Raw genomic sequence first — 25937 nt, 5'->3', positions numbered from 1 at the left:
TTAAATCTGTTCTCACAAAGTCTTTATGCAGTTATCTTGCCTGAAGTATTAATTGCTTAAAATAATCATCCTACCTTGCTTGAAATAATTGATATCAAGATTTCCCAAGCTTTCCACAGTATCATAATATCAGATATGTAAGCAGGAGGCATCTGGTTCTTCCTACCCTAGAAGAATGTGAAAGCAGCTGTAAATCACAAATGCTCCTTTTCCCTACCCAGACTTCTTGTCCAATAAGATTTGGAGGAGTTTGTTCATTAGAACAGATGGAGCAAACTTATTTCAAGCCATGTATATACATACTTATGCTAACTTTAATTTAGTTAGCATGCTCAACAATAGTCTTTACCTAAAGAACTGAAAGGCTGTGTTGCAGGTGTGTAGAATGGCAGTCTAGTAGAGAAAGTTGATGTTTACTATCTAAATGGTTGAAAATTGATGTGCAGAATGGTCAGTAGATAACTGATTTTTTTTCAAACAAGCAGCAGTGTTCTTAAATTGCTTTTAGATTGGATATTAGAGGGAGCTTTCTCACTATGAGGTTCATAGTATCATATCATAGTATCATAGTGCTTAGGGTCAGCAGGGACTTAAACAGATCACCAGGTCTGACCCCCTGTCCCAAGCAGGAACGGGTGCCAGGGTCGTATCATCCCAGCCAAATATCTGTCCAGCCTACTCTTGAAGACAAGAAAGTTGGTTAAGCACTGGAATAGGCTACCTAGAGAGGATGTGGAATCTCCATCCTTGGAAGTTTTTTTTAGAGACAAAGACAAGCACTTGACTGGGGCAGTTTAGATGGGGATGACTTCTTTGTGCAGGACGTTGAACTGGATGACCTCAGAAGCTACCTTCCAGCTGTGAAAGCTCAGAAGTGGCAGAAGACACCTGCAGAATATCTGGGATAGGGAGCAGAAGTGAGAAGAGGGACTCTCATGTTGGGGAGAACTGGGTATGGAAGTGGTTTAGGGATTGATCGGGGTGGCCAGTGATGATGTACGCAGCTACACAGGTTTTAGTCTGATGCAATGGTGTTTTTGGGTCCCATATTTCCTTCCACCTCATGAGCAGTGGAAGAATACTTCTGACTGATTAAACAAATATTTTGATGCATTGTAGATGATTGCAGAGGGGTGTGTTTGGATTCATGACTGCAGGGTTCCGCATATTATAGAGAGAGAGAGAAACTGGTGGAAAGCCCCTCTGGTACAGTAACAGGCAGAGAAGAGCACTGCTAGGACATTGAAAACTTGAAGCTTAGTGAGTGAGGCTCTATTGTCCAGAAAAAAAGCTTGGCCCCATAGGCAAAGTGGTTGAGAGTATTTATGCTATGTCCTATTGAAATATGTAAATTAATACAGTGGTGTTCTCTCTTGCAAGTACAAACTATCAATTTATCACTGATAACTTTAGATATCTCTATTCAATCCACATAATTTCCATGTAATTATTAACCCTGTGGAAAATCATGTAGGTTCATAAATTTTAATTTTATTTGGATTAAGCTTGATGTCATTCATATCCTTGTTTTCTGTAAACTCAGGACAGATCTAGCCTTTAATTTTACTAGATTTAATGCAATATAAGTGATTTATTTTACAGTAAGCATTGTTCTATATATTGGTCGCTATAAAGCAAAGCCATCAACAGAGTTGGTACACTGAAGCAACTGTACATGGCTCTGCTTGGGTCTTTTTGGAGTTCATGATGTGAGACTACCATTTCAACACTTGTGTTTGGCAGTGCTTGAAGTAGAAAGCTTATCAAGTTTCAGATGCATTGAAGAGATCTCGCTATGTAGAGATCCCATTCCAGATTTCCTTCCCCATTTCACACTGTACCTCTGTTACACAATGCTGCACAGATGCCAGAATGAACTGCAGTCAGCTCCTTCTGTTCTGCATTGAGGAGCTTCAGCCCAACGCAATCAGATTTGAAAGATGCGGGAGCACTAACCTCTTGCACAAGTGATGTGGCTAAGTAACCGGCTAGTGCTAAAGGTTGCTGATTATATTCATTCATTCAGCCAGAGTGTACTTTGTGGGAATGAACACAGATAGTGAGCCTGCTTTTCCACACTTGGACACTTGTGGCTAATGACATTTTTTCTGGTACCCTTAAATGTGCTAACCAGCAACCAAGAGCATGACTGATGAATCATGATAAGGTGGAGATGGTCGCTGAAGATGAAACTGAACTCACACGCAATTTTGAGTCTTTAGAAAGTTTTACTTTTCTTATTCGGTGTTATTTCTTATTAACCTTTGAGCACTTATGCTTATTTTTTTTTTAAAATGGCTTCTGTTTTTGTGTTTATCCTCTGGGGTTGCAGATGCCAAAGAAAACATTTAACTGATTGCATCTACAAATCAGATAGGATGTAAAGCTCTCTTTGAAGTTAATTGTGTACAAACAAGCTGAGCTGAGGCCTTTTAAAACCTTGGCTATAAACAGACCTTGCCAAATTAAATGGATCAGCTGTGCTGGGATTTGTCATGGCACAGCTGATCTGCTTCATGGGGTAAAATGTGTCACCCATGGTGTTGGGTCCCTGTCCCTTCTGGGAGCAGTGGGGGCCTGATCCTGTAGGACAAAAGAGTGCATCTCTACAAATGGGAACTCTGGGGTTTCCCCTATTTGCAGAGGTGTGCCTAGGAATTCCAACTTGGGTGCACCTCTGCGAACAGGGGCCCGAGTCTGCATACCTCAGGAATTTCCCTGCAGGATCAGGCCCCTGAAATCCTTGAGAGCTGGCCATGGTGGCTGGAGAGCATGCATGGCTCTAGCTGCCTGCACTCCCCCTTCTTAAATAAACGTGCACGGCAAAATAGGGGTGCAACTTAATACTACTTTTTGTTGCGGACACAAGTTTGGGCATTTGTGGTGCGACAAAGGGCATGAGCATCTGTGCGCTTTCACTTTGTGCTGCCATGGAAATGTTTACGGCAGCATGAAGGCAACATCTGTTTACAGCCATTGAGACAGAGTTTCAAAAGGAACTTATCCTCGCTTGTAAAATTCTGCCCAGCAAGGCTCCTGGGCCAAATTGTGTGAATGTGCAGAGCCAAGATTTATATGTGCAAATAGAATACTTGAATGAAAGTGGTTGTCGGTACAAGCCACTCTGCAGATTTACATTCATAGTTTCAAAATGTGGCTGTCAGTGTATATTATGTGATAGTGAGACATGGGTCTTAAGATCCACATATCAGCATTTCAGCTTGTTTTTCTACCGAAGAGAAATTACTAAACAGCTTTCAACCATAGCAAGAAGGTGGGGATGGGGAGGCAGGAATCAATCTTGTTTCCATAACCATCTTTCCCTAAATAAATCTAGGAATCTTGTCATGTGTTATGCACATCAAGAATGCTCACAAATTTATTTATAAATACCCACTCACAAAAATGTCAGCAAATATCTCTCTCAAGACTAAATAATTCTTTGCACTTGCTAGCACTTCACATACTCAAAATGCTGTATATAAAGCAGTTAATCCTCTCACTCTTCTCTCTGAAGGAGGCAAGTATAATTATCTTAATTTACAGAAGGATGAATGGAGACAGGGTCAGAGTTGAGACTAGAAACAGGGTATTTCTAGAAATAGAAAATATAAACTTCCAAATATGTAAAGATACAAATGGCTGTGGTTTAGCTGACATGACGTGGGTGTGTCTAAAAACAAACAGTTTTACAGTCCCTATTACAAGGCTAGGTTCACTGTGGAAAGGAGCATTATAGACTAAACATTGCTTTTTCATTGCAGTTAAATAGATGCTTACTTAGTGCAGGGATGGTTCTTGGGTGAGTTGGATGTTTCTTTTGTATGTTTGGAACCGTGTTTTTAAATTTGTAAGATTATTTTTAAAGAATAGAGAGGTAGGGGGGTGGGGAAGGTCTATTGTAACTATTCCAGTTGCCATGCCAATGATACATGACTGCTCTCTGTTCTTGACTGCATCAGTTTGTTGCATTCAGTCATATTGGATTTTTATTATACTGCAGTGAAACTTTGAATGTATTCAATTCACATTTTATTCTTGAAAGAGATGCTGCCTATTATCATCATTGGCAGAGGGAGCACATAATACAATAAGTGAAACACCAAGACTAAGTAAGAAAAATGGTAGTGCTGTATAGTTAGCAAGAATGCAAAGACATCCTTCCATCTACAGGTCTCCCATACATCAGTGACACTTACTTTTGACATCTGCTGTTAATTTGCAAATTTGCCTTTGGCAAGAGATAAGGAAGCAACAGCACAGTGAGGTGCATGATAATCTCTAGGGGCAATAAGTGGGGTGCACAATGGTCACAAATTGTCTGGGGCAAAGTAGTCTAGTATGGAAGACTTGCTTAATGGAACTCCCAATGCCTGGAGCTCTCGCTGAAACTTCATTCGGGTCCTATTTGTTCTAGATTGGATGGAGCATAGAAAACTGCACTTGAGAAACATGCTATTATGTGTGCACTTCAGCTGGTTTGAGGGCATTGCTAAGATTGAAAGGTTGGGGTTCCTGGCTCCCATAGAGCTACCGCTTTGTTGTAAAGAGGCTGTTCTTGCTGTCACTAGCTTCTTTCAGGATGTGTTTGAACTTTATTTAGCGATGACACCAGATTTGCCCAACCCAAGTGGACTGCCCTTCCTTGTTACCTTAGTTTCATAGTAGCTAGGGTCAGGAGGGACCTGAACAGATCATCTAGCCTGACCCCCTGCCTAGGCAGGAATGAATGCTGGGTTCACAAGACCCCAGACAGGTGATCATCCAACCTCCTCTTGAATTTGCCCAAGGTAGGGGCAAGGACCGCTTCCCTGGGAAGTTGGTTCCAGATTTTGGCCACCCTAACTGTAAAGTATTGCCTTTTGATCTCTAACCTAAACCTATTCTCCATCAGCTTATTACCATTGTTCCTTGTCACCCCAGGTGGTGCTGGGGAGAAAAGGGCTCTTCCTATTTGCTGTTGATTTCCCCTGACGAGTTTGTAGGCAGCCACCAGGTCCCCCCTCAGCCTCCTCTTGCTGAGGCTGAACAGGTTTGGGTCCCTCAGTCTCTCCTCGTAGGGCCTGTCCTGCTGCCCTCTCACCAAGCGGGTGGCCCTCTGAACCCTCTCCAGGCTGGCCACATCTTTTTTAAACTGCGGTGCCCAGAACTGGACGCAGTACTCCAACTGTGGTCTGACCAGTGTCACATGGAGGGGGAGTATCACCTCTCTGGACTGGCTTGATGCACCTTTAGATGCATGACAAGTTATGGCTGGCCTTGCTGGCTGTGGTCTGGCATTGGCGGCTCATGTTCATCTTGGAGTCAAGAATGACTCCAAGATCCTGTTCCGCCTCTGTGCTTTCAAGGAGGGAACTCCCCAGTCTGTATGTGTGCTGTGGATTCCTTCTCCCTGCATTTGTCCATGTTGAACCCCATCCTATTCTGCCCACTTTTGTAGTTTGTCTAAATCTATTTGCAGCCTCTCTCTCCCTTCAAGTGTGTCCACCTTGCCCCACATCTTAATGTCATCAGCAAACTTGGACAGTGTGCTTTCCACCCCCTCGTCCAAGTCGCTGATGAAGATATTAAACGGTGTGGGCCCGAGGACCGAGCCCTGGGATACCCCACTGCTCACATCTAACCAGGTTGAGTACAACCCATCCACCACTACTCCCTGGGTGTGCCCCCTCAGCCAATATTTTACCCATCCAACTGTGCAGGCATCAATGCCACAGTCGCTTAATTTATTGATGAGGATGGGGTGAGAGACGGTGTCAAAGGCCTTTTTAAAGTCTAGAAAGACTACATCCATGGTGACACCATCAGCCAAGCATTTAGTTACTTGGTCATAAAAAGAAATTAGGTTGGTCAGGCAGGACCTGCCTTTGATGAACACAAGCTGGTTGCCCCTGAGTATGACCTCCCCTGCTGGCCCCCACAGATGTGCTCCTTGATGATTCTCTCCAAGAGCTTCCTGAACACCGAGGTGAGGCTTACAGGCCTATAATTACTTGGCTCCTCCTTCCTCCCTTTCTTGAAACTTGGGACCACATTAGCCAGTCTCCAATCCCCCGGCACCTGGCCAGATGACCACGAGTGCTCATACAGCCGGACCAAGGGCTCCGCGATGACCCCTGCCAGCTCCCTCAACAGTTTTGGGTGGAGGGCATCTGGACCTGAAGATTTAAAAATGTCTAGCCCTTCCAGAAGTTCTGTAACTACATCTGTGCTGACTGAAGGCCTGACAGAGCTATCCCCAAGATTGTCCCTACCTCTGGTAGGTGGGATATCCCGGTCCCTGTTCAAGAAAACGGAGGGAAAGAAACTGTTAAAAATATCAGCTTTCTTGTTTGGCATAGCCACAAGATTACTGTTTGCATCTTGCAGGGGCCCTACATTTCCTGGTGCCCTCTTCTTGCTCCCAATGTATTTGAAAAAGGACTTTTTGTTGCCCTTAATCCTGGACGCTAGCCTGAGTTCCATCTTTGCTTTGGCCTTCCTAGTAGCCCTCCTACGCTCATGGGCTGAGGAGGAGTGCTGTCCTTGGTGATAGCCCCTCCCTTCCACTGGTTGTATGCCACCCTTTTAGTCCTCAGGCATTGCTGAATGCCCTTGCTGAGCCATGGGGGTTTCTGAGCACTCTTACCCTGCCCCCCCTTGCTTCTCTCAGGGACTGTTATCCTTTGGGCTTGGAGGATCACCCTCTTAAGATATGACCATCCCTTGTGGACTCCCGTCTCTTCTACCTTCTGGGCCCTCAGTGCCTCCCCCACTAGTCTCCTAAGCTCGTTGAAGTTGGCCCTTCTGAAATCAAGGGCTTTAGCCTTGGTGTGAGCCCTTGACACCCTGCACTAGATAGTGAAATCCAGCAGGTGATGATCGCTATTGCCCAGGTGGTCAAGGACCTGCAGTCCCCTCACTAGGTCATCCCCTGTGGTCAGGACCAGGTCCAGCAAGGTGTTACCTTAGTGGGGCTGTGCACTTCCTGGATAAGGTGAAGGTCCTATAATACAACCAGAAACCTACGTAAACTGTCAGACCTGGCTGTCTGCTCCTCCCAGCAAATGTCTGGGTAATTTAGGTCACCCATTGCAATAACATTCCTTGACCTAACCACCTCCATTAGCTGACTGGAGAAGTCCTGGTCCAGCTCTTCCCCCTGGTTGGGTGGTCTGTAGTAGATACCCACCATAAGGTCTCTTTTGCCATGCCCCCCTTGTAGTTTGACCCATAGTGTCTCTGCCCGACCCTCCTCTAACCCGAAGCTAATCCTTCATGATGTGAGGTGCTCTTTGACATAGAGTGCAACCCCCCCCCCCCCCCCCCGCTTTCCTCTCTGTCCTGTCTCTTCTGTATAGGGTGTATCCCTGAATACCCACTGCCCAGTCATAGGCAGGTCCCACCAGGTGTTTGTGAGCCCTACTAAGTCTGGATTCTTACTATCAGGAGGCACAGTTCCTCCTGCTTACTCCCCATACTACAAGCAGTGTAGAGGCACCTGAGGCCTCCTGAGGGTGCACGTGCCTCCCTCCCACTCCCAGGAGAGTTGTGGCCTCCTGCTTCCCGGATGTTGATGCTTACCTGGGCCTCCCTTCCTCTTGTCACCCTGCATGCTGGTGAAACATCCTCCCCACTCGAAGTGGCCCCTTCCCCCGGCAAAGCTAGTTCAAAGCCTTGTTGCACCTGTGCTCCATGTACCAAAGGAGAGGCGAGTTGTGGGCAGCCTGATTCTTAGATTGGCTCTACCCGCTATTGGTTTTTCCTTTCAAACTTGCCACTTTCATTCTCAGCTAGGTCAGGGAATTGGGTATCAATGGTGAGAGGTCAGGTGCTAGGGGTCGTTCCCGTGCATTGTTAGCCCGGATGAGTTCCAAGCACATTGCAAGGGAGGCGTGGATGAGCCTGGGAGCTTCAGCTCAGTGCCTGAGGCTCAGCAGAGTTACTGAGGAAAGCTGACCTGCTGCTGGGGAGCTTGCTAATGGGTTTGTAGCGTGAATGGTTGGTGGTTTGGGGCTAGAGGGGACGTTTGGGAGTGGTCCCTAGGTATCAGGGAGAGCCATACCCTTTGATTCTTGCTTTGACCTGGAGATATAGGTTTACTAGTTTTGATAATTGCTAAGCTGCAATTTTGTTTCTTTGAGTTAAAATATTCCTCCTACTAGTTTTAAACTTCCTCCTCTCACCAATGCCCCCAGAAACCGACACAGTGGGTTACATGAATAAAAATGTATATTAATTGCACCTGCTGTTTCATTTGCTTTGTGTCACTGTTGTATTGCAGCTACTTCTGTGAGCCTTATGAATATACTGGAGTATATTCCTGTCCTGTGTTGTGGCTGCTGTTAACATGGGTAGACTTTGTTTCAGGGTTTCTTGCCAGAAGGTGTCAGGCTAGTTCTACCATTTGTAGTGTAATACTTCTCTGTGCTGATGGAACATATCGCTCCTGCCATTGCAGGGAAGGGGGCCGTAACCATAATTCAGACTGGTGTTTGAAGAAACATCATTTAACCTTTAATTATTTTGCCTATTCTTGACTGAAGCACTCATATAATACAGAAAGTTTTAACGTTAGGAACAAACTGACTAGGGTAAATAAGAATCCCACCCAGAAAAGGGAGCAGAGGGCATAGACGGGAAGCCAGCCTGTAACAGCAAGGAAGGATGGTATTAGGATTTGGGGATGAGGCGGAGACTAGGGAGATCTGAGCTCAGACCCTCATACTTCCAGAGACTCCTGAAGAACCCCATGGCAATCTGCATAATTCTTTTGTTATTTCTTTTGTCCGTCTGCAAACTGACAATAACAAACCTTCTTTCCTACCTCCCAGGCGTGTTGAGAATAAATCTGTTGTACATGAGGGTCTTGAAGTTTATGGGGGTTATTGCAAATTTTATAAATAAAAAGAAAGTGAACATTATGCCTGTGCTGTTTTATATGTAGGTCCAGAACAGTTGTTATAAATACCTTTAAACAGGATTGAAAACTATAAGCTCACCTTGTTAAGAACACCGCAAGTTTCATTTCCAAAGAAGGAAATGGACTCGACTCTGATGCTTTCCCCTTTATTGTATTATGTGGGCCTGTCTGTGTTTCTTACTTCTGTCTGCACTACAGAATAATGTAGTTAAGCAAAGAGACTAAGTGAAGGGTACTGAAACTGAAGTGGATGCAGGTATCAAGCACACATAGCCAAGAACGTAGTGGAGGCTACAACAATAGCACTTCTTACATGTACCGGAGCAAGATGTTCTGTTCTGTTTTGTTCTGCGAAGGCAGGGAACGTCAGGTTTACTTTGAGTCTTTCTGAACATGTCCATTCAGTCAGCAGTGCCGTGGCCACTTCTGCATTGAAAGCATTGACCACATATTTGTACTTCAGCTCCATGTCAAACAAAGCAAAGAAACATATAGAAAAAGTAGAACGAGAATAAAAGGGAAGCAGCTGCTCCCTCTCTATATTACTAAACATAGGGTTTATGAAGCTTCCTTTCATACTGAAATAATGGCAATTGTGAGGGACTGTGACATGACATCCTTTCACCTCTTTTTGCCTTATTCCATTAAAGGTCTTAGTTCAACATGTGACACAACCAAAAAGTACTTTCATCAATACTCCCTTGGAGTTTCCCTGGTTTTTTAGAATTGAAGCCAACATCATCACTGGTGTAAGGTTATTGACTTGAATGGAATATAACTTCATGTAAGTGGAGTGACTAAATGGAAAGGCTATTTCAGCACTGTGCTGTGCTTTTCCTGGCGTTGTTTATAGGAAGATGACCTTACTGTGTAGTAGTTCCTAACCTGGCTCCTTGGCCTAGGGTGTCATCTGAGTTACTGTGTTTGCCTGCAGCATAAATCAAGGGATCTTCTAGAATAATATTTTGTGCTTTCAGATGTGTGGCACTTCCACTAAACAGAGGGTTACACCCACAGCTGGGCATGGCAGGTAGTAGATAAATGGTAGTTTCATCAAGGGGGAAGGAACAAGCCACGTTCTCCTGACCCCTTTGTCCTCTCATGAACACAGAGCTTTAATGCATAACAGATGGGAAGAAAAAACCAAGCAAAATGATTCTCCTCCTATGACACTGGGCATTTTAACTTACACCCCAAGGAATGATTTCAATTTGTAAAATTTCTCTTGTACTTCAGAACAGAGATGGTCATGCTTGGGGACACAACTGAATTTAAACTCTTGTTTCCAGTGCTCTTTATTCAGACGTCTTTCTTGTACTATTCCGTGGCATAGTCAGGAGTTAAGAAGACAGACAGGACTTTGGTTACAACATGGCTTTAAAAAATTGTCTGCTATAGGCCTTATAAACTGTTTTTCCCTGGGAGTTAGATCAAACCTGCAATGTAAAGCTGCATTCAGCCTAAAAAGTTTGGTTCCTGGTTGCTAACTCCATTAATTAAGAAGGACAAAGTTGATCTGTGTTTTTACTTGCGCTTTTACAGGTGAAGAGAGTGCAATGAAGAGCTTGCCAGATATGCATGTTTACATCTGAGTAACATTTCATCCTGTCAGGTGCATGCTTCTGGCCATTGGCGACACGTAGGGGATGCGCACAGGTGCACGTGCACATCCTGAGATTGGCAAGGCACCCCCTGACAGAAGTGCCACCAATGTTGCCAGTGGCACCTGTGGGTGGTCGCTGTTCACCGCTCACCCTCTCTCCCTCACTGTTGACACCGCTGGTGGCATCTGCAGGCAGTCGCCGATCACTGCTGGCCACTGCCACCGCTGCTGGTGGCATCTGCGGGTGGTCACCAACCACTGGTCAGTGCTCACCACCTCTCCCCTACTTTCCTTCCCCTACCCCGCAACCGCCGACACTGCCAAAGCTGCCTGTGGGAGCTCCCTGCCGCTGCCTGCGGGCAGTCACCGCTTCGCCAGCCTCTTGGGCACATGTTGTTCATGCTTCTGGCTTCTAATAAGTTTCCAGTGCAGCCTAGTGGCATGAAATTTGGGAAAGCTTAGATCTATAAGGTTCTTGTTGCACCTTATGTTGTGAGCCACAAAAATGTCGATCAATGTTCGTGCTAGCTTAGAGTTTGAAGCAGTCACACCCTTTGTTTAGAAACTTTCTCTGAGTGTCCCACACTTGCACAGCTGTGACTTGCCACTAGAGGGCAGGTGAGCCAGGATAGGTTTCTATCCCTACTCTATAGGCAAGGGTGAAAGAGATCCTGGGATATTGGAGGACTTCACCTTGGGCAGGACTTCAGTGGGTCGTGGCCACACCTTAATGGAACAAGATCTGGGTAGTGTAGGTCAGAGAGAATTGTGCCCGGGAGTGGTGTAACTTTAAGATGCATAATGAATGCTTAAAACCACTTTAATGTGCAGACAATCCAGGGGTAAAAGCCCTAGGACAGAATCTGGGCTCCACCCAAAATGATCAGGTAACAAGGCCTTAAGTCAAAAAATAGATGAGTACTAGCTAAGAAGTTACTATAAGGTTATCATCATATGGCACTATAAAATGTGTAGTATGTATTGGTCAGCAACAAGGATGATATAACATAGCTCTGAGTTGCAACTGCTGGAATGAACTTTAAATAATATGAGTGCATTGCTGATGTCTGAGCTGTAATGTGCCCATCATTGAGTAATTGAGCTGACAACACTTGCTCTAACAGTGGATGCTTTTGAGCAAGGATTTTCTAAAGTCATTTGTGGCATTCATTATTGTTGTTGCTAAGCTAAATCTCCATCCAACTCTAGGGTCAGTATCTACAACCTCCTCATGAATGCTTTTAGCATGCCGTACTTTATTCCCAATCCTTTGATGATCCCTTATTCTTTTCTGCTTCAAAAAGCTCCTTGTCACCTCACCTTTTGTCATTACAATAAATGAAATATACTTAGAAAATACTAAATAATTCTGTCATCTTTCTAAATCTTTCCATGACCAAATTTATTTTAAACTATCAGACAAAAAGCAGTGGCTGACTATGGATGACCCTCCCATGTGGTGTGGAGGCAAGCAGTCTACATCTGCATATTCCATCTAAAAGCTTTGACTGGGATTAGGTGATGTAGTTGCTGCAATAACAGGGGATTGGATTCTGACCCAGAAGGTCCCGTCTACTCCTATGCTCTCACGACTCATTTCTTTTTCCCTAGATTTGGTATTTTTTGCTTCTGAATCCCTTCTCTGGTCTCCTACCTCTATAATCAGTGCCACATTGTGGCTTGCCTTTAGGAGAGGATTTGCAGTATTACATCACTTTTCTTTTGGGGGCAGACTGCTAAACTGGGAGAGACATGTTTCTCTGCATCCAACTGTTTTGATACAAAATGTTGAATGTGGTAGTCTAACTGCAAGAGCAATCCTGCCAAAGCCTACCTCCCAGATGGCTCTCAGAGAAGTAAGCAGTAATGATCATTTTATAGAAGTGAAGCTGCTCCTTGGACTGTGGCTTTTAATAGCAGCTGTGCTTGTATGGGCCCAGTGTGTATAACCAGAAGCCACGATAATCTCAATTAAAGGCTGATGGTGAATTAAGGTAGGAGGTGTTTTGTGGGAAGGGAAGCAATAGAGGGACAAATGGAGGTGAAATAAACTGTGACACACTAGACTTTGGGCTATATCAAATGTAGAATTTATGGGGCCTGGCTCCAGCGGGAGTCTGAAGTCAGATTTAGGCATCCATGCTGGTTAAACAGTCTTTGGTGGGATTTGGGGACCTCACAAGAATGAACCAGAAAATCTACCTGCTGAGGAGGAAGTGACTAATAGACAATAGCTCCCAGTAGCTCGAGCGGCTCTCTTGCTGGGCTGCACTCAGGGTTTCTACGGCAGAACCTGAGTACAGGTGGAAAGGAGCCACCTGGGTTCCTCTTAAGCCAATTATACCGTCTAACTGCAGATCTTGGGCATGCTGTAATGGGAGAGAGAAGATGAGGCTTATTTCCTTGATGGTAGACCTGGTTTTGAGGAAGAAGTGGTATAGAAATAGCCTCCATGTCTAAATCAGTTTAAGTAAATAGGTACAGCTCTCCTGTGTGGACATGTTTTAATCATTAGGCAGAAGGCAAGGCCAGGTGGCTCTTTATATAGACTAACTCATTCAGAGAGGCATGATGTTTTCAGGCTACAGCCTACTTCTAAGGTGCTATGAACAAAATAGGCCACAGCCTATGACAAGCTACACAAGCCTTCCTGAATGACTTGGTTTATAAGGTGCTATCTTGCCCTGCCTTCTACCTAACTTCAGACTAAAAAGGCTAACTACCTGTCTTGTTAATCATTGTAAGCATGGTTAAAATTGGTGTTAGCATAATTTGGTTGGTTTCAGAACGCTCCTATTGATTTTTTTTTTTTTTTAAACTTTTTATCTGGCTCTTGAAAGCACTGATGGGCAATGAAAGGTTGAAGCCAGGTCAAGTGTGTAGAGCAGACATTGATGCATATATAGGTTGATGAGCTTAGCAGTAGATTGGTTGCTGTTGCCAGGTTTTGAAGGTGTGTGGATCTGGAATGGGGCCAGTGGAAACTGAGTAGCAGGCCTGCTTTCCTTTCTGCTCTAGTGGGTTGTCCTGCTGCTCCCTAGTGCATGGGGCGTGTTGGTGGTAACAGTCTGGGATCTAGAATGACTCAATATTTGTACTGATTAACTCTCTGATCTAGCAGAGAAGCACAGTTTTAAGACTGCGAGTAGACCCAGGGGCAACATGTAGGGGATACACATGGTGCACGTGCACCCCTGAGCATGGCAGTGCACCCCCTACAAAAAGGCACTGCCGACACTGTCGGTGGGCAGTCGCCACTTGGCACCTTGCTGCTGACACCGCTACTGGCGTCTGCGGGTGGTCCATGATCCCTGCTGGCCACCACCAACATGGCTGGTGGTGTCTATGGGTGGTTGCCGACCCCTGATTGGTGCTCAGCACCCTCCCCCACCCCCCGCCACGGACAGCACCGGCGGCATCTGCACGAGCTCCCCCACTTGCTGCCGCTGTGCTCGCACCGCTGCCCTGCCCCCCAGCTGCCAGGGGCACGCATCAGTCATGAGTAGAACATTATTAGTTCAGGGCTTTACATTCTGTCATGTCTGGTTTGCAGCAGTATTTCTATTGCTTTTTACTAACACGAAATACTTTATTTAATTTGTAATATTTTTAATAATGTCTTTAAAAAGACACCCTACATGAGGGTTATGACCACAGTACATAGCAAGTGGGTGTACAAAGGGCATTCACACATTTGCACACCTGTGTACTGAGGAGGTTGTGCAGGCCATGTGATGGGGTTGAAGGGCCACATGTAGTGTCTGTAAATTGTAGCAGATTGTCTGATGGGAAATGCTAAGTGTCACACCAGGAGAGCACAGTTCTCGGTGTGTAATGAGCTTCCACTTACCCCAGCTGCCCAGAAAGCTCTGTGGCCCTGTCTGCTCCAGGGTGTTGGATGAAAGAAAAGTCACAGCTAGTATGATATGAAACCAATCTATTCCTATGCGTTCCTTCCTTTTCTTTCCCTGCCTCCTGACACTTGATGGCCACAGTGCATTGTTGTCTGTGTAATATAGTTCCTGAGCCTGTGTGCAGGGTTTGCTGAATGATTCCAATGATCTGTAAGCTCTTGGGGCCAGGCAGGACTGTGTTGTTTTACTGCCTTGCAAAGCTCTGTGCACACAGCACATAGTACAAGTAAATGCTACTACTCCAAGGGGTTGGTTGGCCAAGGGGATGTGTTGTGGTTCAGGACCTGTCACCTTTGCTGGCTGTACCTCAGAGCTCACCTCTGCGAGTCACATTGCTGAGCCCTGCTGAAGGCCAACACGATGGAGAATTCACAGTGAAAAAAGGGCAGAGCCTGTGATGTTCTGTATTTGCACACAGCCTGATTAAGCTCTGCCAGGCACAGCAGTCTGAAATCCTAAGAGACGGAGCCGTTTTTGCCATGCTTCCCTGTGTCCCTGGGCGCAGTTCAGACAAAATAGAGGCCAGTGTCTGTCTGTGTCAGGTTGCAGGAGCCTAGGGAACCTGCCTGCAACACAGCCTGAGTGGCAGCCCAGATCCCCCAACCAGCAGAGTTCAGACAATCCTTAGATCAATTGGGCTAAGGCAGCCTTTCTGCCCGCCTCTTCCAAAGCATCACCACGTGGTTCTCCCTTAGCAACGGCTGGGGATGCCTTGGTACAGCCAGCCAGGGCCAGAGAGGGCTCTACAGGCTGAGTCCATAGGGGCATTGGCTGGGGTGTTTGCATTAAGGTGTACAGCTCAGCAGAGCGAGATTGCTCTCTAGCTCGAGCTGTGACAGCTGCTTCCTCCTAAGCACTCAGCCATTGGCACAACAAACTGCAGTTTTCTTTGCATTTCCTGCACGATTCAAAAGGCAGTCTGCAAAAATGAGTCACCCTCACCCTGGGTAAGTGAGAACTGAAGTTTCCAGATGTGCAGACGAGGGTTTGGGCCGGCTGTGCCTGCACAGGGTGGGGAAGCTGAAGTTGGCAGAATGACTAATAGGGGCGCTGAGCTGATATTAAAGGGAAAACTATTTAAAAGCACACAAAAATGCCTTAATGTTTCCTTGCCTGTGATTCTGAAGCCCTTTATGCTCTCATTTTTTTAAAATAAGGAACTGGATTTAGTGACACGTATCATTTAATCAGCAGTAGTTGCAGGCACCAGGAATTAGGACCTCAGTCACAGAAGTCCTTGGATCAAGGAGAATGTCTGAATGGAAAATTTTATGTGTAGCCAAAAAATTGTGCTAGTCCCTAGTGCAAGAAGTAGGGCTGAACTAATTCACATTCTCCTGGAGGGCTGCAGTGAGGATAAAGGTGGTATAATTTAATACCTAAAAACCTGTATTGATGCTGGAGTTTCTGTATCTTCCTTCTTTGGGTTTACCTGTCTGAATACAGATTTCTGATTCTCATTGGTGCTGTCGTTGTTACTTCACCATTGCTTACTAAAAACAATTGCAGGCCTTAATAACAAACCACAATAAGAATTCGGTATTCTCAATTCCCTCTCTGCTTTACTCAATGGGATACATCTCTGACTAGGTTTTTATTTAATTAAATATCAGGAATACAAATAGTGAACAGGCAGCAGCATCACAACTGCTCTTGCAAATGGGTTAAATGTTCTCCTCCCACCCCACTTCACTGCTTTGTATTGTAAAGCATTGAACAGCCTACTTAATTATTTGAAGTTCCTGATGTTTGAAAAGATACACTAATCTTAGTTTAATGTTAATAGTTATTCAGTTTTCTAATTAATTCTGTAGAAATCATAGAATAAAATTCAGTGAAGCAAACAACTGAATTAAGAGGCCTGATCTGGCACTCCAGCTTAGGCAAAACCTCCAGTAACTCTGCTGCTTAATTATGTTTACACAGAGGTGAATCCTGCAATGACATATGCGGCAGAGCAGCTTAACTCGGGTGGGTAGGCAAAACTGAAGTCAATGCGACTGCTCACATCAATTAAATTACTCAGGTGTGCAAGTCTTGGTAGAAGAGGGCTTCAATCTAGTAGTTTCCAGCCACAGATCTTTCAGTTCTTTGTACAGGTGGGGAGGTATCATCGCTTGATAGATGGGAAGCTTGGTGCAACAGGGGTAAGGTTAATATTTACTAAAGCTAATATTGGATGCCTTCGTTTTTTGTGTCCACCTTTTTCATGTGCAAGACTCCAGCTGACTTTGATGGCAGCTGCAGATAGCTGGAGCCTCTAGGAAAACAGGTTTTAAGGCACCCTGAATTAGTAGGAAATTCTCCAAACATTTGCTGCATAAGTTTGCACCATGTGCCAATAGTAGTGATGCAGCCCGCTCCTGTGCCAACACCTGAACCATGCTGGGAAAAGTGTAGGATCAGGAACCTCTGATACTCTTGATGAGTTTTATCCAACAAGTCTGAGAATCTGTGCGTGTGTAGAAAATGTTTGAGCCCCCTCTTGGTTTTAGGAGGCTGTTTGACTTGTGTTTATTGCATGAGGCATCCTTGTGTTGCCACTGGTGTCTGCACTTAAGGATTCAGAGAAATGTCTCAGTCCTGGCTGTGTTGATGTCTGTCTCAAAACATTTCTGAAGTAAAGGCTGATTAGACTGGATAATTATCTGGCTGATGGTGAAAACAGTGAAAATTACTCTACTGTTGGTAATTAAAATCAGTGATGATAATTTAGAGAAAAATGATAAAATAAAGGACATTTCCAGTAAGAATCATGTGAATGGAGAAATTCCTCATTTAATCTGTCATTATCAAACCAAAGCTACTTAATGAAGCAGGGAAATGTTATGAATTTTTTGGAAGCTAGTATTTATAAGTAAAGCCTAATTAGTGTAAGGGGACCTGAGCAGACGGCTGATGAAGTCAATGGAAAGTCTCCTATTGATTTTCAGTGGGCTTTAAAACAGGTCCCAAGGCCTTGATCCTGGAAATACTTAAGCAGGTGTGTAACCTTTTGACTCAATGAGTAGTCTCATTTCCTTCTTAGCAACTGCATAGGAGCATCTGCTTAAATGATCACAGGATTGGGGGAAAGTAATTAACTGTTCCCTATATCCAGGCCCTCTGTCAGCGAATTCAAGTGAATCTGTTGATTTGAGTAGTCCGTAGACCAAACTAAGACTATGCTGTAGCCTGGCTTGTTACGAACAATGCTATGGAAGCAAAACTGGGTTTTCGGTTTATTATAGTTACTTTCAAGAAACATGTTGCGATAAACTCCCCAAACCCCTAATTTAGTTCTTCAGCTGCAAAAGGCTCCCTCTGCTCGGACAGACGCTTATCTTCTCTTGCCAAAGGCCCTTTGGGGCTTTGTGTGAGGATTCCTGCAGGTGGGGAGAGAGTTTGCGAGACCTGTGTCCCCGTCTCCTGAGCCGAACAACTGTCAAGTTTTGGGTTTCTCATCCAACCACATGGATGCCCATCCACCACAGAAGAAAAACAGCTCCCCCAGCCATCCTGGTACCTTAGCATATTCTCTTCACATTGTTCAAGTTCCTAAATGCAAAAGGATACTCGGTTGTAAATGTATAACAGTAGTAGTAAGGGAACAGGTTTGTCCTGCTCTGTCCTGACTTGTAGACAAGAAAGCCAAATTCTTTGTCTGCTGCTCCTTTAGGTAACTGCTCAGGTGCACTGGATCATCTTAAATGAAGGCTGAGCTAGGTAGATTATTCCACATTCACTGAGCCAGAAACTGCTATGGGTGAACTTTCTTTCACTGTGGGGTAAATGAATGAAGAGAGCTGGTTCCCCAGAGCAGATGATGGAGGGCAAATTCTGGTCCCCTTTTAACTCATGGTAACTTGATTGTGTGCCAGTGCCTCCAGCCCAGACAGGCACACTGAGAACCCCTTCTTCTGGAGTTTAACCTGTTTTCCTCTATGCAGAAAGCATGCTTACCCAATACTTACCTCCTCTCTCAGGAGTACCAATGACATAGGGTACATGAGGGCTACAGGGCTTCCTTCAGGCCACATGGAAAGCTGCAGCTGTAAACCCGCAGGTCATTAGTCATTTGAGTAGTTTCTCCTCCGTAAAGCAGTCCCGTTGAATTACCCTGGCTGCAGAATGTCGAATGGACTATTTGTGGTTGATAGCGTGCAGTTTTGTTTTATGCTTAGATTTATTCTGTTTGCAAGATAAACAAAAAAAGGGAAGACTTATATCATCAGCTGGAAATAGCACAAGATTTGGTAGCTTATTAAAGTTTTTATTAAAGTTGAGAATGCATCTCCATCAGGGCTAGAACTGTTTGTTCTCATTACAGTTTAAGTGGAAAAGTGGCAATAAACTGCAATTGTACACTATAAAGCAGAAACCGTAATTCCCAGTGCCTCTACCAATCAATAACTAAGGCTTTGATGCTCTCTTAGACTGTTTCTTTGGTGTGCTGTTGCTAACTTAATTACACCATGAACAATTAACCATGAAGATTTGATTTATAAAATGAATGTTAGAGGCTTGCACAGACTTTGTTCTAATCCTTTCAAATCAATAAAAATGGTCGTAAAATCATTGCTACAGACAACATTGTTTAGCTTTGAGCTACAGTACATAATACACTATAAGCTGATAAAAGCCAGATACTGCTGATAAAATATTTGGCACTAACTTTGCACATGAAAACCCTGTAGAGTAGAACGTTCCAAGTGGACAATCCTTTAATTTTCTCAATTCTCAGTAGTCTGCGGCAGTATGTTGTGCATTTTGCTTTAACCAGGCGTCAAGTGGTAGTTTCATGGCTCTCGGCTGTGCTGGGCAGATGAAAATGTCATAGTTCTACTGGGTACCTCAGGGGAGGAAAGGAAATCAGCTGAAGCTATGTGCAGTTTTGAACAAGCAGCAAGTACTCTGTCATTTGAATAGCTGAATCCCCCACTGCTGCTGCCAGAATTATTGCAGTGTGTTTTGGAGAGTGGCAAGCTTGAGTGTAGCCCATCAATACATTTTTAAAAAGGCAAAATAAATTGCAGCTGTTGGTTTCCAAAGCAGTCTTTCCACCCGTTAATCTGAGTATTTGTACTTGTCTTTATTAATTTATTGCTTTTGTTAATGGAAAGAAGGTGAGATGGCTCCAGTGACAGCAATTTATTTTCTTGAATGGGCTGTTAAGATGTTATTCTAGCAGTGTAAATGATACCGAAGTGAGAGCTGGTAAGCAACTGAAATGCTGCTTGTGCTCTATTTGATTTAATGCCAAGCTGGCCACTTGAGGGTAGCCAGATGATGGGGTTGACTTCCCGAGGATTGCTTCAGAAGGTATTGTGCTGCTCTTAAGTGTGATGCTCCTCAGATGCCTGTATATTTCCCCCATGGATGTCATGGTCCTAATGCTGCTTTGTTGGTTGAGATAAGATGGGGAAGGAGATGTCATGGCCTAGTTGACTTGTTGGCCCTTTTGGGGTAGGCTAAAACAATGTTTGTGGGTGGCACTGCACATGTTCCTTGTGTACTCCTGCACATGTCAACAAAGGGACTGCATACAAAAGGCTTAGAATAGTTGCTGAATTGTTCCATTTCTGTTAAAAGTAATTGGAAAAAGTAGAGAGAAAGCTCTTGGGCCGGAGACTATATATTTTAGTAGACTAACTAAATAGGAGCAAAAAAAAATGTCTTTCTTTGCGAGCTTTTAGGTACACACACACCCTTCTTCAGGCTGAAGAGAATTCAGAGACTGTAAAAGTTACAAAAGAAACTTCATTTTGCATTGGGGAGGTAGAGGGTAGAAGTTTCTTCCCTTAGGTACCTGCGAGACCTTTTGTGAGAGGGTTGCTCTGTGATGGCTTCTTCCCTTGTCGGAGGTCAGACAGGGAGGTCAAATTTTTTTCCGAATATCTTGGAAAAGATAGGGAATTAAAAAAAAAAAAAAAAATCTAATCAAGTTTTTAGCTAGTCAAATGAAAAAGGGAGAATTTTCATGAGAATTTTTACCAAATATAATTTCACTTTTTGAACTGGAAAAAGATCCGTTACATTGATAGGGTTTCTATTAAACTTACACTGAAAAGGAACTGGAAAAAAAAAGGCTGGGGTGTTCCAGGCTTATTGTCTTTCGATGACTCCAAACCAAAACGCTGGTTTTGTTCGGATGCCTACTGCAGCGTTCCCTGGCTGGAAGTTAGTTAACAAATGAATTCCTCATGCATGAGCTAGAAAAGAATCCAGTACCGTTTCCTGTCTGGGGTTTTCTTCCCAGCATTAGCAGGGATAAAGACCAGCAAACAGTTGATCAGAAAAGTGAAGAGACCAGACTGAATACTTGCAGGTAGCAGGTCTAGGCCCACAAAAGAAGTTTGACTAAATTCCACCTGAGTCCTACTTTGGCCACATAGGTCTAAAATTATGATGTTCAAAATACTGGCTCAGCTATCATGCAACCCTGGTAGCACTCAAAGTCCTTGGGTACTTTCTCAATTGCTTAGTAGTTATGCTTCTGACTGTGGTCAGAGGCACCCCAATGTGGTTAGCAGTTCAATCTAACACATGCTTTCAGAGCTTGCTACAGAGTAAGGTTGAGTGCCTAAGATAGTGGATCCCTTTTTATACAGTGGGCCCATGGCTAAAGCTTGCACCTAAGATATGTCAAGTCCATGTTCCAGTCCCTTTTCTGATTCAATTCCCTTTTACCTGGGGCACTGGGGACCTCCTGGGACTGCAGCAGCGGATATCCAGAGGTCAAAACCCCTGCCGTGCTGCTTCCTTGCAGGATGGAGAACAACTGAATGTGAGGTATGTCTGCTCCGCCACATACCGCATGAGCGCGCTTGTTTGGGCATGGCCTTACATGGGAGAGGGGAGAACCAAATTCCAGTTCCCGGCTTCCTCCAAGTACTATTTACATTAAACGTGTTGGATAAAATGCAAGGACTTGCCTCTTTCAGATGATGCTCTGATCACTAGGCTAGTGAGTCGTGTTCACTTTTGCTCTCTTTTTCCCTCTGGCCCAATTAATTTCTAATTCTTTTATTCAGAGCCAGGAAGAAGAGAGCCCACGCCCTCATCCTAGTCTTTAGCTTGGTGGTTAAGGTGCTCTTATAAGAGGTGAGAGCTGTGGGTCTGAACACTGCCTGGCAGAAAAGGGAACAAAATATAGATCCCTGCATAAGAGAGAAAGCTACTTGATGCTGAATGAAAGGGAGTGGCAGCAGTGCCATCACCTCTCCTCTCTGCAAATGGGAACATGAACAGCCTTATCGCTTCACTAGAAACCAGCATTGTTCCCTTAACATAGCTTCCAAGGTGTCAGGACTGCTTTCCCTTTTCCTGCCACCCAGCGCTAGCTTTTTAAAGGACAGTTTGGCTTGTCCTGGAGAATTGCGGGGTGGGGTGGGGTGGGGAGTAGTAAGATTGGGAACATAAACACTTTTCAACTGGTAACTGGAGGATTATTTTCTTTAGGAAAATCATGTCCTTTCTCCCACTAATTAAAAGGAAATACTGTTCCAGTGAAAACTATAGACTTGTGTGATCTCTTGCTCCAGCCTGAGGAAGCTTGCGATGAAAGTGAAGGAGATTCGAACCATACTGCTGTTCACTTCAGAAATGTCAACCCCTAATAGAAAATACTTTAATGCTGGAAGCTTTAGCTTCTGAGTGATGTGGTGCAAACCCTATTATTTGAGACATTGTGGAAAAGACTGACTACAACAGCAGAGCTTTCTTCAACAGTGAGCAATCAAACATTGGCCTTTTGGTGACAGAAGAAATTAGTGGTTGTCCTTTTACGTTGGGGACCATTTGATAATAGAGTTACACTATTAAAGACCATTTCCCCCTCCTGAATCCACCACTGCTTGGTTTCCAGTGTTTTCATTAGTCCCCACTGGGAAAGGTGGTGCAGACAAAAAGGTCCATGTTTAAGAATTGTTATCCAAAAAGCCTTTCCAATCTATAATATTTATGATTCTCTACTTTCAATTTTGTTATAGACACTTCAGCTTCTTTTTCTCTAAAAGTCTGAATAGAGGCTGCTGCTAAATTCTGAAGATTCAGAAAAGAGGAGATGTAAATTAATATTAAGAAGACTTTGAGTCTAGCTAAATAATCTGTGGAAGAAGATAGTGACTTTACACTGCACATGCACAATTACTGTGCATCTAGGTCTGAAAATACGAAGACTTTTGTTGTTACATTTATTTTCATTAACTCCTGAAAAAATCAGTATTGCCAATCCCAAATATGCAAGAAAAATCATGAATTAAGTACCAGGTTATCGCAGTAGTCATTTAATAATCATGAATTCTTTCTTAAATAGTGCTTCCTGGGTTGCTTAAAAATTGTCTTCTGTGTTTGAGCCATTAGTGTTTACACAATATAATTCATGATAGCCAGGCCCAGGAACTTACTTCTGTTTTACTGAAAGTTCAGATTCTGATATGTAACATGATCTCAGGAGTATTGGCCTGAAGAAAAATACCAAATATTGCAAGAGTTATAATTGCAACTGACCTATAAATAAATGCAACCTTTCCATTATCCTCCTGGCCCAAATTCAGCAGTCCATATATTCAGAAGATCAGTGAAATATGGTCAAATGCCAATTTATGCTCTTTTGATGTCCTTCATATAGCAGTTTTAGGTGGTATGTGTGTGGGGCTCCTTAAGTACTCTATGCCTACTCCCCTATAGTAATAATTGTAAATACATGTATATTAGATCTGCTTGAGGTCAGTTTTGTCTAGTTGCCTCTCTTTGTCATTGGCCAATATTAGTGATTCTGAAACTTTTCTGATGTAACTAGTAGCTAGAGAAAGCTTCCATCTTACCTCCTAGGCTAGGGACAGACATTCAAAAAGCCTAAGCCTGAATTGATACAATCTTTACAGGTTAGTCTAATCTGGCTAGGCTAAATTGGTTTGTAACCACATGAACATCCCCTCTGGACCAAAAAATTCAGTCACATGCCTACAGTGGCTCAGTCTAGAAGCTGGGGCGGTGGGGGGGCAGTGCTAGAACAGCCCTCCCTTCCCTTTAACAGTGCTGAGTTGAGGGGGGTGTTGCCAGGCCCTGGCAGGGCTAGGGAGGGGTTCTCCCCTCTCCTGAGCAGCCAAGCTCAAGTGTATATCACCCCAACTCAGTGTTTAGCCACCCACTAAGAAAATACAGCCTCTCTCTGTTTAAGCTGTTCTTGAACAGCTTTTCCAAGGAAGGGCATTACCAGCTACCTGTTGGTTAGCCCTAAAATCCATGTGTGCCTTTGTCATTCCTACAGCACAGACTGTAGCCATCATGTGGTATGCTAGCTAATGCTAAGAGGTGTCTGTGTAAAGCAGAGATTGATCCAAATCAGTTAAGTTTGATACTACATTCAACCAGGTTTATCTCAAACTAGTTTCAGCCATTTTCAAACTGGTTTATGTGCACTGAACATCTGTTCTGTTACAGGTTTAAACCAGTTTCTGATCACTTAGACCAGTTTATTTGTAACGTTTGTCCCTAGCCCTACCATTAAAGGCTGCACTGCACGCTGAAGCTAATTGATAACTCTTGCTATAAAATCCTTACCAGTGTCAATCTAACCCAAAGCCTACAGCAAAATGATATTCTTCCTTCATCTTTCTTGGTTATTTTCCATGCTTTCTACCTCCACAACCTGAAAACATTTTTTGAACCTTATCTCTAGACATGATTAGTGAGTTAGCTAGAGCTGGAAGCAAATAGTATCTGTGGGCTGTCGAGAAAAGGTAACGTGAGAAGACTGCTGCTAGTGCCCTCTTCACAACACTGAGCACATTATGTTTGTGCCATAGTCATCTATCAGCAGCAGGGAACACAAAACCTAGTCTGATATTCAAGCCTTTCAATAATTTGTGTGCTTTTGAATGAAAGGCCCACATTTCATTTAGCGGATAAGGTTTTGCCTCAAGTACACTCCACATGAAAAATGTACATTTACACACAGTCCTTTTGGAGTGCTGTTAGAGTCTGTTCTATTGATATAAATGGAAATCCCTTTGTGCCAGCCTAGACCTGGTATGGTCCACTTCTAATTTTTAAAGTAAAGTCACTATTCTTTGTAATGGTGTCCATTTGAAAAGGAAAGGCAAGGCTGTGCCCTCTTGTGAGCAAGGGTTCATAGAATTGGTCCCATTCATGGCATCAACTGGAATTCAGACTTAAGTCTCTCAACATGGGATATTCAGTATGGTTCAATTGCATGCTAACATCCCTTTAGAAGTCAGATATCAATCCAGACAGAAAGCACAGAATTCGTTTGGAAATTATGACTGGTGCAAAGTCCAGTGAATTCAATTGGATGCTCTCTGATGATTTCAGCGTGGAAGCTGGATCAGGCCCAAAAGCATAGCTCTCTTTTTCCCCAAACACCCATTTGAACTTTGGAATGGATTCAGCATTGTTGAGGAGCAGGATGTTCATATTTTAAATGAGACTGTAGAAAATAAATCTACTGAGGGGCAAGATTGCTACATCATGGTGCAGTTTGAGATTGGTTGTATTTTATCTAGTTATATGGTCCATGAAATATTAAATGGAAGGAAGTAAATAAAAGGATATTGGGTTAAGTTTCTCATCTGCCTTTACTAATATGGTATACCTTTGCCAAGCGATACTGTAAGTCAATACTTGGCATAATTGCTGTAATCTGGCAGTTTCAAATGCAAACAAGGGATAAAGAAAATAACATAAAACAGTTGCTGTAGTGCCAGTGTTCAATCACCATGCATAACAGGGTAAACTAAATCGTCTGTTTAAAGTTTAATTTATCTGGTAGAGGCTACCTGTGGGATTATTGTGAAACCAAAAATAAACTGCCTGTAAATCCACCATCTTCGTCATATTTTTATCAGTGTTTCTCTCTTCCTGAAGAGCTCTTTTGTATACAGTAACTCATCATGGTATATTAGAAATTTGTCCTGTTTAGACCAATCATAAGTTACAGGATGAATGCACAGCAGACTTCAGACTTAACCCTCCATACCATATTGACCATTCTTTGTATAATAAAAATGTTAGATGAAATAAATATGCAAAAGGTTCAAAGCAGTTTACAGATATTTATGAATTAAGCCCAACTTCTCCTCAGGTATATATTAGTAGGTCCATTTTAAAGGAGGAGAAATTGTGATACACATGTGTTTAAACCCTCTTTTAAAAATATTTGCTAGTTAAGGGTTCCTCAAACTTTGATACCCAACTTGGGGTGCCTTGGGTTGGAGTTCACAACTCCTGAGTACCTGTAGCTCCTATTGGTTTCAGATGGAATTATGAGAATTCATCATGAATCGGGTATAGTTTCATAGATCTTGGAGTCATCATTGATGGCAAGATGAACATGGGCCGGCAGCGTGGGGAGGCAGTCAGGAAGGCCAACCGCACCTTGTCAGGCATCCACAGATGCATCTCGAGCAGGTCCAAGGAGGTGATACTCCCCCTCTATGCGGCACTGGTCAGGCCGCAGTTGGAGTATTGCGTCCAGTTCTGGACGCCGCACTTCAGGAGGGATGTGGACAACATG

General features: G+C 43.7%; 1 protein-coding gene across 1 annotated transcript in view; it reads left to right on the top strand.

The window, feature by feature from the left end:
* Positions 1 to 15145: 15145 nt before the first annotated feature.
* Positions 15146 to 25937, top strand: part of ERICH3 (glutamate rich 3) — an 83400-nt gene continuing 72608 nt past the window's right edge. The window contains exon 1 of the mRNA XM_090048583.1: positions 15146 to 15366. Coding sequence (XP_089904709.1) covers positions 15347 to 15366 — 20 coding nt within the window. The 5' untranslated portion in view covers positions 15146 to 15346. The remainder of the gene's footprint in view (positions 15367 to 25937) is intronic.

The sequence above is a fragment of the Crocodylus siamensis genome, chromosome 5 (assembly GCF_052110815.1).
Source record: "Crocodylus siamensis isolate JL-2025a chromosome 5, ASM5211081v1, whole genome shotgun sequence".
Taxonomy (NCBI): Eukaryota; Metazoa; Chordata; order Crocodylia; family Crocodylidae; genus Crocodylus; species Crocodylus siamensis.
This window is presented reverse-complemented; position numbering and strand designations above follow the sequence as displayed.